Source organism: Nipponia nippon, unplaced genomic scaffold (genome assembly GCF_047370975.1).
Source record: "Nipponia nippon isolate SJK-2023a ecotype South Korea unplaced genomic scaffold, ASM4737097v1 scaffold_1, whole genome shotgun sequence".
Taxonomy (NCBI): Eukaryota; Metazoa; Chordata; class Aves; order Pelecaniformes; family Threskiornithidae; genus Nipponia; species Nipponia nippon.
The window spans coordinates 34827673-34840078 of NW_028262290.1; the positions used below are offsets into that span (position 1 = coordinate 34827673).

The following is a 12406-nucleotide window of genomic DNA, read 5'->3' on the forward strand; positions in this document are numbered from 1 at the left end:
TAAAAACTGTACTGCACCTGCAAAATATAGAGTGCCATCCAAAATTCTGCTTTGGTGGTTATGTCTTCCAAAGAGCAGAATCTAATCTTTAAGCTGAAATTTCAGTGGAGAAATAGAAAACTATTTTGCAGCAATGCAATATTACATTAAGTGTATTTGCTAAGAAAGGCAGTTTTAAAGATGCAAAAGGGGCTATAGCGTAATCCACACAGTGAACAGGTTTCTTCATCATACAAAAACATTGTGACATTATGTTACCAGCATTTTAAAAAGCCAATAGAATAGAAGGAAACCAAGAATAAATGAAATTTCATACCAGCTGGGAGTTTTAATTCATTGGTTAGGCTGATTATGATGCACTAACCCTTGCTATATTTTTTCATGTAAAATTAAACATCAAAATACGTTTAGGTGTTTAACTCGCATGTTAGCTGTGGTGACAATAATTGTTTTCCCCCAGGACAAATATTCCTGAATAAGCACAAGAAACTTGTCAATAGGGTGCATTTATCAACTCAGACATCACAAGCATCTGTTTGTCTTTTACTGTTTTATCAAAAATCAGTTAGAGTAAGCCATATTACCCTCACCAAAGTTTAAGCAGATTGAGGGAGTGGCTTTCTGTTAAAGGTCTTTGCAGCCTGCTTAGCCCTGTGATAGTGTCCTCTAAAGCTCAGTTCCTTTATTGAGGACTTTGTTTATAGAAACAAATCTCAAAAGAGACTACACTGTGCATAAAAATATCCATATTCTATTCATCATCAAAGAGCAAAAAGCTCAGTTTTTGCATCTCTGGTAGCATTTGCCTTTTCTCCGTCATCATCTAAAAAAACTCAAACAAACATCACCAAGGTTGTACCTATAACTCATAATTTAGAATGACAATGATTTTCAATCCATTTCACAAATGGATTCACTCAGAATAAAAAACCAGATTTTTACATAAAGTTAATCAACTATACAAGGTATAAAAAGCACCAACACCAGTTCATTGGTGAAATGCAGTTTTGTTCTGCTCCAGCACGGCATAACCAGAGTGACTGCTAATAGCTGTGGCCGTCAACATGTCTTTTAAAATTAGAAATATCATATCTAATTGCTATTTTAACATTAACTTATCACTTTTAAAGAAAAAGAAAAGCATTTCAATTTTTATAAGAAGAAAAAACAGAAATTCACAAGATAGACCCCATGTTAAGACAGAGTTAGGCATGAATGCAGACAGACATACAGCCTCATCCCTATGTCTGATAAAATCTGCCAGATAAAATCAAGGCAGATCATAAGGAACTGCAAGGCCCAGCAAGCGTCTGGAGAACTGCAGCCCCTACGAAAGCTGGGATGGGTGCCTTCTCGAGGTGCACTCGCCGTTGCAGAGGTGGCCCGGCGTCACCCACGGAGCTCTGGTCTCCTCCACCAGAGCCGCGCTGCAGGAGACGGAAACCGCAGAGCTGGGACTGTCTGTCTGATGAAGAAATTCTCTTTACCAAAACTGCTGTGAAGCTCTGTAATTACTGGCGATGAAGTTGCTAACCTAATGAAGGAGGATTTTCAATGAATAGGGTGCCTAAAGCATGGCAAAATGCCTAGATCTCTGGGAAGATGTAAGTGGTTCTCAATAGAGGTATTCAGAAAAATGGCAGCATGTTGAGCAGTAAGTAAGGCTGCTGAACTTTTTTTTTCTACAGTATTAAAGCAACATGTATGAAAACTATGTAACTCATTAGCTAACTTACATGAAAATTACCAGAGGAATTAAGGTCTCGAAGGTATGACATTCCTACAATTTAAAACAAAGCAAAGCCACAAAATACACATTCAGGCAGGAGAGAGAGATGCTTTGCACATCACTAAGAAAACATGAAACAATCCCAGTTTTTATCTGACATGAGAGCTAATACAAACACTCCAAACAACAGGAAAAGCTTCAGTCAGGCCATGGACCTCCTCAGGCACCTGGAAAATCTGCAGGACACAACGTTGCAGGACTGAAGCGCTTTGGGTGCTGCTGTTAGTTCTTCAAAGCACAGAACAGGGTGAAGAGGGGGGACTTCAACAACCGAGGGACCCACTGGGAAGGTGCCACAGGGCAATTACTGCACCATGTTACAGGGAAAACTTTTTTTACCCAGCAGATGAGTGACTACGTCAAATCTGGAATATCTTTGCCTTTTAACTAACAGTGGTAAACTGACTGAGAATGCAAGACTGCGGGCAACTTGGGTGAAAGGTTATGGGAAAATACTATTTGTAATTCCGAGGAAAAAGAGAATGTAATTAAAAACAAAAGAGGTGAACTGTAGAGCTGCCAGCTTTTCTGGATGCTTTCAGTTGCATTAGGGCAATTGTTTGTATAGATGCTCTGCAAACAGAGCAAATGATTCAGCTTTAAGAACAAAATAAAAATAAATCTTTTTGCTGGATTATTTTTAAGCTGGATTGGTTCCCTGATCCAAATATCAGCTCACTGCAGAAACAGTTGTGCTGGCAGCACGGAGGGCTGGGGGCATGAAATATCTCAAGCCAGCATCGGCCAAGACTCTCTTGTAAAGCCCACAAACTTAGATTTGCTCTCTACTACGTTTTATTTTATTATAAACTCCAAAAAGAGCAATCTGTTTTCTTAAAGAAGGAATGTGAAGGGCATAAACACAAACTATCCTGATGTGAAGGAAAAATAAGATGAATATCACGAGACAAACTTGACTAAATTGAGAGCTCTTCAATGATCCTGAAACACTAGAAGGAAGTATATGCAAGTAGAAAGTAGGTCAAATTACTAAAGGAAGAATATTAGGGAAGAGTGCAAGTATGTAGGGGCAAAATCAGAAAGGCCAAATTGCAGAATGAGACCTGGTTGGGAAGGAACAGAAAAGGAAACGAGATGGCCCTGTAGTAGGAGGAGGGCGAAGGGGAGGGCTGTGACACTGCTCAGCGGGGAGGGAAAGATTTCAGACCCCACACGCAGATAAACCAAAAGGTTAAATGCTTTTTTGTTCCAGCCTTCACTAAAAGAGATATTATGTATTTTGACTTCAGCAAAGCTGCTGATGTTCATTAAAGGTGATCTAGGCAAAGCTGTGGTAAAAGAATACGCATTGTTTACAGTTACTAAGTAATGGTTATTAATTATTAAGTCACAAGCCTGAAGGATGTATCAAATGCTAAATCTGTACCAAAGCCTTTAACATTCAATACATTCATTAATAACTTTGATCTTGGAAGAGTTCAGTTATTGCATGTGCAAATGTGCAAACTGTTAGAAACCAGGGAGGAACTGCAATATGGGATTAAAATTCAAAATTAATTTAACCCGGGGAAGTAATCTTCAGGGGGAAAAAAAAAAAAAAAAATTGCAAGCGAACACCTGCTGTGTGAAACTCAGCTTCACTAATACAAACTGGGAAACAACCAGTTAAACAATATTCTGTGCGAAAGGATTAGGACAACAGCAAATCACAGACTGAAAACAAGTTACACATCACCTTGTTGGGCCAGGGGGAGGAATCATCACACCGCTGATTCCTGGCACCAGTGTGAAGGAATAGCATCATTTGGGAGTCACACAGAATTATGCTACCATAATATGGCACAATATTAGCCAAATAATGTGTTTTGGTTTTGAAACCAGACTTTAACAAATACCTAACATAATTGGAGAAAGTCCAGACAAGAGCAACAGTAACACTCAGACGTCTAGGAGGAAATAATGAAATATATAGCCTGCTTAGGCTAAAGAAAAGGGCTAAAGCAAGACATGACAAGCCATCTTCAAACACGTATGAATTTTCTGCAAAGAGGAAAGCAATAAACTGTTTCTACCTTCCCTGAGGAAGCAAGACTTGAATTGCAGCAGTTGCACAATTAAGATCACCATTTAGGAAAAACTTGCTAGGGATAAATCTGATTTTCTAGATCTTTTCCACCCATAAAATTTGGGTGGTAGTTTACGGTAAACATTATGATGTTACATGTTTCTTCAAATCAAGCATTATAAAACTAAACACATTTGGAATTAATTTTTAAGTGAATTAAGGTATAGTGATGTACTTATTTTGTTCTGCAGACATATATAAAAAAAACAAACCCACAACAAAAACACTGCATGTTGACAAGACCCAGAAACAATATTTTATATTTTTTTCCATAATTTCACAGGTACTTATAATCCTAACACTATTACATACCATCATTGTAAGATAACCTAATATCTTTATACATCTAAAAAAAATATATCATTCCAATACACTGTATCTTACTTGTATGGAGAGTTCTGTTGCTGTTAAAATCACATCAGAAACAAAGATCAACATAAACACTGCATTTCTTTTAAAAAAAAAATTAAACTACATTTTTATGTAAAAATCTAATTCAATTGCTTAGAACAACACTGAAAATAGAAGTCCACGTACAGAACATACTCATCTTGTTTTCAAGTTAGAAAAGGATCTGTATTTTTGTTCTTATAAGCTTTATCAGCACTTTTGCAAAGAAAATAATAACTGTATTCACTGAGTAAGCACAATATCTCTGGAATTAAATATACTATCTTACTGGCCAGGTCCCAGCTTCAAGTGCAAGGTAGAACTGACACTGATGCAGCTAGGAGAGTAGTTTCACAACCCAATGTTTCTCAAATATTGTAGCAAATTTTTTGAAACAGATCCTGTAGAATTACCATTCCAGTATTTGCAGTAACTTATGTGAATTTACAGTAAGAAAAAGTGGTATGTTCCTGTCCTAGAAGTCAGACAACATAATTTGTGCTAAAGTTATACAGAAATACGTTTATAAATGTTAATTTAGACTCTAGACATAAAAATTGGCATAAATGCTGTGGCTATTCATATGGAACCGGGAAAGGCCTAGTCGTCTGAAATTTCTACACTGTGGCTTTTGTACTACCTTTACTCTTCTGCCTCCCACACAACAGTCCTGTGTGTGAACTCAGTCAACACAACGTGTGCAGCTTATGGAGCTCATCAGTTAAGCATCCTGCCTCTGTTCTGCAAAGCACTTGAGAACATTCTTCGGAGCTTTGCTTTATTTGAGCACAGATATCTTGCAGATGTTTAATTTAAAGCTCGTGTGTAGTCCCACTGAAGTAAATGGGATTACTAAAGTACTTAAAGTAATTCCCTGCTGAATCAGGCTTTTAAGAGTAAGAATAAGTGTGCCTAATTTTTATTCATGCATCAGATATCTATAGACTAATAGTTTAAACTCAGCAGTTTTGCCTGTAGTTAATATTAAATCTCTGGAGTTTAATATCTTCACCTGCAGCATCTACCATCCCTGCACCTAGGACCTTTTTAAATACAACCCTGCAGGGCAGTTTTTGCATACATCGGGCACTCATGTTTTGCATACATACAGTGTCATCAGACCTAGTGCTGCAATAACTTACACAGCAACACAACTACTCAGGGTAAACTTTCTCTATTTCACCAATACACAATAAAAATTGCACTTTTTTGTAAATGATAAATAAACTGCACCTGGACCTTGTATTTTCTGAATGTTACATATATCAAAGACTTCAAAAAAGAACTGTTGCAAGGTAGATTAAAAAAATAGCGGAAGCAATCAAATTTATTTTGGACACAACAAGTAAACTCATTCATCTACCTGTAACTGCTTACCTCCTGCATACAATGGAGTTTTAGAACAATTTCCAACTTGACACTGGGTGGAAGTGTCCAAGGAAACAAAATCTGTCGATCTAAGGTATTTGACACACATGTGCTACACATTGCATCATTAGCTACACCCTGGCCAGAAGAAAACACAAACTAACATGAACTGAAGTTGAGACTCATCAATGCAAACTGTCATCAAAAAACAAAAAAAAAAATCTACAACCTCATCAGCAATGAGACATTCGTGACTTCGTACATCATCAAGACCTGGTGGAGTGATGCTAAGAGTTCTCTGCAAAGCACTTCCATCCTCACCTCTATCAAAATTTATCCCCTGTTGAAAATATAATAAGAGAAGGCTGGCAGTGATGAATTCATCTTGTCATCAAGCGACAACTTCATTTAAATTGATTACTTCATTTAAATGAATACACCTGGAAATATAAACCACATGCAAAATTACCATTCATTTTAGTGTCATTTGCAGGTCACTAAAAAAAGACCCACTGACACACTTGTGATAACAGATGACAATTTATATGATTCCTTCTTAAAATTTTCATTGTTCACCTCTGGCCCATCCAATCTTGTTGGTTCATCTGATCAAATATTAAACTTATAAAATTTAAATCAGGGGGTAAAACAAAGTACTAACAGGCAGATATTTATTTCATTAATGCAATAGTACAACATCTTCTAGTGTATAGATGTAGAAACTTATGGTGGCCCCAATTAGTTATAGGTTTGGGATATGATAACAGACATCAGACCAACAGCTTTAGGGGTAAACAATTTACCTCTAAGTAACAGCACAGTAACATATATAGATCAGTAGTGCAATTACCCAGGTCATTACAACGACAAATCCTGTTATTTAGTAGTACAATTCTTCAGGTGGAAACAGCAGCAAAACCAGTAATTCGCCAATACTGAGCCAAACGTAATGCCCAGGCATGCAAGGACTTGCACAGCCGTGGTTACCAGCCAGGTTAGCAAGAAGCTGGGAACAGCTGCTTCTTCAGAGGAGTGGCTTGGACCCACAGAGGGGCTGGGGGAGTCCCACACTTGCTCATCAGACCCATCCCTTCCACTACTGAGTCATGGAAGCACTGTCTAGACTTGCTAACCAGTCATCCCACCCCACCTCTGCTCCTCATGTCCTGTCCCTGGTGTGCACAGGGCACAGAAGTATCGTGTAAGGCAATACTGGCCTCACGCCTCCGTTGTGCGCACAGGACCCGGAAACACCGTGTAAGGCAATGATAACCCCACAGCAGATAAAACCAATGCTCAGCAGCTCCAGTTCAACCATGACAACACAAAAGCTACATAAGAATCTCCTCATAGAATAACACACAATTATATACACGGGATCTCAATTACTAGTTTAATTGTATACCAATATCAGCTATAGGCATGCTGACTTCCGACAGGTAGTTCCCCACACCCATATAAACCATTTCACTCTTCTGAGATTTGATGCTAAAACATGACAGGGCTTTATCTTGTGTCAGAAGAAAGAAAATAGAAAAGAAATACAGAGAGACCAAAAATAGTAAGCTCCTCAAAGCACACGTGCCATCACCACTATTTTTTCCAATCTTTTTCTTGACTAAGAAATGCAAGATATGGAGGGTGTAAAACCTGATGAGCTCAAGAAATAATCAGAGGATAGTGAACTGCATCTTCTTCAGCAATCCCACCAACTGCAACATTTTCAGACTTCTCCTCCAGTCTTGGTAATGGCTTTCTACAAAAGCTCACATTGCAATGAAGGTCTTGTTCCTTAACTTCAGCACAATATATAGCCTTGTCCAAAGATACATGAAAGACTGTATAACGTCTGTACTACAGAAATGACATTCTGGTCTGTTTTTCCACACTCCAAAACTATGGAATAAAATTTCCAGGACACAAAGGGGCATTGAAAGCTTCCCTGTTGTCATGGTTTAAGCCCAGCCAGCAGCTAAGCAACACACAGCCGCTTGCTCACTCCCTGCCCTGATGGGATGGGGGAGAGAATCAGAAGAGTAAAAGTGAGAAAACTTCTGGGTTGGGATAAAGACAGTTTAATAGGTAAAGCAAGAGCCGCGCATGCAAGCAAAGCAAAACAAGGAATTAATTCACTGCTTCCCATCGGCAGGCAGGTGTTCAGCCATCTCCAGGAAAGCAGGGCTCCATCACGCGTAACGGTTACTTGGGAAGACAAACACCATCACTCCAAACATCCCCCACTTCCCTCTTCTTCCCCCAGCTTTTATTGCTGAGCATGGCGTCATATGGTGTGGGATATCCCTTTGGTCAGTTGGGGTCAGCTGTCCCAGCTGCGTCCCCTCCCAGCTTCTTGTGCACCACCAGCCTCCTCGCTGGTGGGGCGGTGTGAGAAGCAGAAAAGGCCTTGACTCTGTGTAAGCACTGCTCAGCAGTAACTAAAACATCCCTGTATTACCAACACTGTTTCCAGCACAAATCCAAAACATAGCCCCATACTAGCTACTGTGAAGAAAATTAACTCTACCGCAGCCAAAACCAGCGCATTCTCCACCCCTTATTCCATACCATTTATGTCATGCTCAGGTCTCGCACTATCCAATACATTCTCATTACCCACCCCACCCCCCCATCCTTTGATACAATAGACAGACATCATTCCCTTAGTCTATGGACCACCCCTGTGAAATGCCCATAAAACGTCCATAAATGCCCACAAATGTTCCCAAAATGTCCACTGAGTTAATTTAGTTGATGACTTGGGCTCCATCTGTTATGGTGGTCACTCAGGACAGGAGAGGTGGTGTGTTGCGTGGAGTTATTGGGCACCAAAGCCAGCTCAGGTCAGGTCACTGCTGCACTTGCATGGCTTGTCCTCCATTGGTTCAGGTGGTTCCTGCTGTAGTAACTCCCATAACACGCAACTCAAATTGTGGGTTACAACAATTTAAAGGTATTTCCATTACAATCTCCACCTCTGGTCCCTTTGCACCAGACCATATGTTTTATCATTGCAATGAACTCCTCCCCTTGCCCCTGCTCTGGCTTGGACTTATCCACAGACTGCAGTCCCTTAGGGGAGTACCTGCTCCAAGTGGAGCTTTATCTATGAGCCACAGTCTCTTCAGGGGTACACCCGCTGCGGCATAGACCTATCCACAGCCACAGTCACTTTGAGGTGCACCTGTTCCAGCATGGTCTTCTCCATGGGCCACAATGCCTTCAGAGATACACCTGCTCCGGCATGGCCCTACCCACAGCCACAGTCCCTTCAGAAGTAAACTTGCTCCAACACAGCCTTATCCCTGGCTGCAGTCCCTCCAGGTGTGTACCTCCTCTGTCACGGGCTTATCCATGGCTACTGCTTTGAGGTGTCCCAGCATGACCTCATGCACAGCCACAGATGCTTCGAGGTGCGCCTTCTCCAGCATGGACTCATCCTTGGGTCACAATCCCTTCAGAGGTATACCTGCTGCGGCACAGACATAACCACGGCCACAGATACTTCAAGATGTACCTGCTCTGGCATGGGCTTATCCACAGCCACAGATGCTTCAGGGTGTTCTGCTCCCACGTGGACTCATCCACAGGGCACAATCCCTTCGACTTCAGTTCACACTGGAGTTCCAGCCTGTCCAGTAGAGCAGCACAGAAAGAGCAGCAATGCTGTGGCCATCTGCCAGCCCAGGCACATCGTTGTTGCTGTTATCAAAATGTTCCCAGGCACAGCAGTGTAAGATGATAAGCAGCACAGCAAGTAGCGAGAGCAAAAAGGAGGCACTAACAAGCACTAGACTCTAATATACAGTAAGGCAAGCAAGCCCCATGGCAAGCACAGGAGCCTGCCAATTAATAGCTAAACACCAATAACAGCTATAAATTTGATCTAGCACATTCCAATCAAATTTGCTGCTATCTTGAACCCTTTGAGCCCCACGCTGGGTGCCAAAAAGGACTGTTGTCGTTTAAGCCCAGCCAGCAACTAAGCACCACACAGCCGCTTGCTCACTCCCCGCCCTGATGGGATGGGGGAGAGAATCGGAAGAGTAAAAGTGAGAAAACTCGTGGGTTGAGATAAAGACAGTGTAATAGGTAAAGCAAAAGCTGCACACGCAAGCAGAGCAAAACAAGGAATTCATTCACTGCTTCCCATCATCAGGCAGGTGTTCAGCCATCTCCAGGAAAGCAGGGCTCCATCACGCGTAACGGTTACTTGGGAAGACAAACACCATCACTCCAAACGTCTCCCCCTTCCTTCTTCTTTCCCTGGCTTTTATTGCTGAACATGATGTCATACGGTATGGGATATCCCTTTGGTCAGTTGGGGTCAGCTGTCCCAGCTGTGTCCCCTCCCAGCTTCTTGTGCACCCCCAGCCTCCTCGCTGGTGGGGCGGTGTGAGAAGCAGAAAAGGCCTTGACTCTGTGTAAGCACTGCTCAGCAGTAACTAAAACATCCCTGTATTACCAACACTGTTTCCAGCACAAATCCAAAACATAGCCCCATACTAGCTACTGTGAAGAAAATTAACTCTACCGCAGCCAAAACCAGCACACCCATCTTCTCATGGACAAGGCACACATCTTGAACTTGTCTTTTTCTCTTTGCACGTGTCTCTCTGAACGTGTGCACAGTCTTTTACCTGTGCGTTTTCAAGCAGAGCAAGAAATCCCAAAGCCCCTTGTTGGAACAGAAAAGAGACTTCATAGCACACACTTCCTCTGATGAGAGAGGAGACAGCAGGGGTGCGTATCGGTTATAGTGCTCACCTCATTCCCGGAAAGAGCAGAGATACTTCAACGCTGAACTGTGCGAGTGTGGCATAAAAATATACACAGAACGGCATCCTGTGAAGCACAAAGCTTGAAAATTTACCCAAGTTAAATGGGTATGTTATGTTTGGTATGTGCAATATTTTAATTTCATTTAGGTTTAATTCAAAACTGCTTACAACTGGGCTGAATTTGGCATAAATTTCTGAAGCATAACTGTATTAACTTCTGATGGTTTGTGTTCAAATCTTTCATTTGCAATTAAGTTTCTGCTTTTGCTTGCTGCTACTAACATAACCATTGCTATTTCCCCACTTTTGCAAACCATCTGTGTCCAGATAGTACCACGCCCCACGATTTATAAGCATGATTCATGGTTTTAACAAAATCCCCATTGAAGAGAAACATTTTTCTTTCAGATTTTTCTTCCAGTCCTGGTCTATAACTGCGAAAGAAGAAAAAGCTAAGATGCCCTGCGACAACAGCTTTCAATCCCTTCTCCGCTATTTTCTCTGCTATTCCTAAACTTCCGTGTTTCTCCTGTCATTTGGCCTTATATTTTTATCTGATTATCAAATACCTGGCAAGGGAGTACTTGGCAGGGTTTAGAGCTATTCAGTCACCCAACGGCCATGGGGCTGAAGGCATAATGAGAGATTCCTCACTAAGTTCCCAGCAGCGCTGTCCTTGAAAGGCCTTGATCCCACTCGTGTTCCTGGTGCCCGGTGTTTCTAGACCCGTGGTACTGCTGGTTTGCCCCTTCGGGAAGGTGGGTTCCGCATGTGGTTTGGAAAAAAGGACAAAGCACAGCTCGGCTGTGCTCTGCAGCAACAACTTCGGCTTAAAACTAGTCTTAAAGCTCAGAGAAAGTAAAGATAAAAAATAAAATTAAAGATCACAGGCGTGACTTGAAGACGCTCTCCTCTTGCCTACTTGTTGCAGGCGCTGGCAGGTGCGCAGCGGCAGCAGCAACCTGTCCGGGAGCCAGGGGACGGGCAGCGCTGACACAGGGGAGCAGGGAGCCGCCGGCCCCGCCGCCCCCCGGCCCCGCTCCCCGGCCTTCCCCCGCCCTCAGACACCCGCGACCCCGAGCGCGGGGGGGGCACCTTTCCCCGGGCGGGGAGGGCAGACGGAGACCTCCCCCCGGGGTCACCCGCCTGCTCCCAGCCGCTGCCGGGGCACAAGCCCACCCAAGCGCGGCGGCGGCCGTGGCCCCCCGCCCGCCCGCGGGGCGCGCACCTGCCCGGCGGCGGCGGCGGCCGGGGGCGGTGCCGATGCCGGGCGGGGGGCGGAGGGGCGGGCAGGGAGGAGCGGGGGGCGGGCGCCGCTTGCCGCCGCGGGGCTGCGGCTGGGCTGGGCGCGGGCGGGCGGGCGGCCGGCGGAGCGCTCGCAGTCGCGGGGAGCGCCGGGGCGGTCGGCCGGCGGGCGGGAAGGGAAGGGAAGGCAGGGCAGGCAAGGAAGGAAGGCAAGGCGGGCGGGAGGCGGCGGCGGCGCCGCGCTCGCCCCGCTGCCCTGGATGACGGGCGGCCGGTTCGACTTCGACGATGGCGGCACCTACTGCGGCGGCTGGGAGGACGGAAAAGCCCACGGGCACGGCATCTGCACCGGGCCCAAGGGGCAGGGCGAGTACGCCGGCTCCTGGTCCCACGGCTTCGAGGTGGCGGGCGGCTACACCTGGCCCAGCGGCAACACCTACCTGGGCTACTGGGCGCAGGGCAAGCGCCACGGGCTGGGCGTGGAGACGAAGGGCAGGTGGATGTACCGCGGCGAGTGGTCCCACGGCTTCAAGGGGCGCTACGGGGTGCGGCAGAGCCTCAGCACGCCGGCCCGCTACGAGGGCACCTGGAGCAACGGGCTGCAGGACGGATACGGCGTCGAGACCTACGGGGACGGAGGTGGGCGCCGGCGGGGGGCGCCCCGCGCGCGGCGGCGCCGGCGGGGGGGGGGGGGGGCGCGCGCCTGCGTGGGCGCGCGCGCCGCGGGCGGGGCTCCTCCCCCCCTCCCCC

At 44.7% G+C, this 12406-nt stretch overlaps 1 protein-coding gene and 1 long non-coding RNA gene across 6 annotated transcripts in view; one reads left to right on the forward strand and one right to left on the reverse strand.

The window, feature by feature from the left end:
- Positions 1 to 6087: 6087 nt before the first annotated feature.
- LOC148057294 (uncharacterized) lies at positions 6088 to 12224 on the reverse strand. The gene is made up of 4 exons (XR_015703375.1): positions 12097 to 12224; positions 10981 to 11259; positions 10398 to 10475; positions 6088 to 10308 (listed from the first exon to the last, which is right to left on the reverse strand). It is a non-coding gene; the product is annotated as an uncharacterized LOC148057294 (long non-coding RNA).
- JPH1 (junctophilin 1) overlaps positions 11271 to 12406 on the forward strand; it is a 94770-nt gene continuing 93634 nt past the window's right edge. For all 5 annotated transcript variants that reach the window (XM_087751355.1, XM_087751339.1, XM_087751332.1 and 2 more), the window contains exon 1: positions 11271 to 12295. In XM_087751355.1, coding sequence (XP_087607481.1) covers positions 11917 to 12295 — 379 coding nt within the window. In that variant the 5' untranslated portion in view covers positions 11271 to 11916. The remainder of the gene's footprint in view (positions 12296 to 12406) is intronic.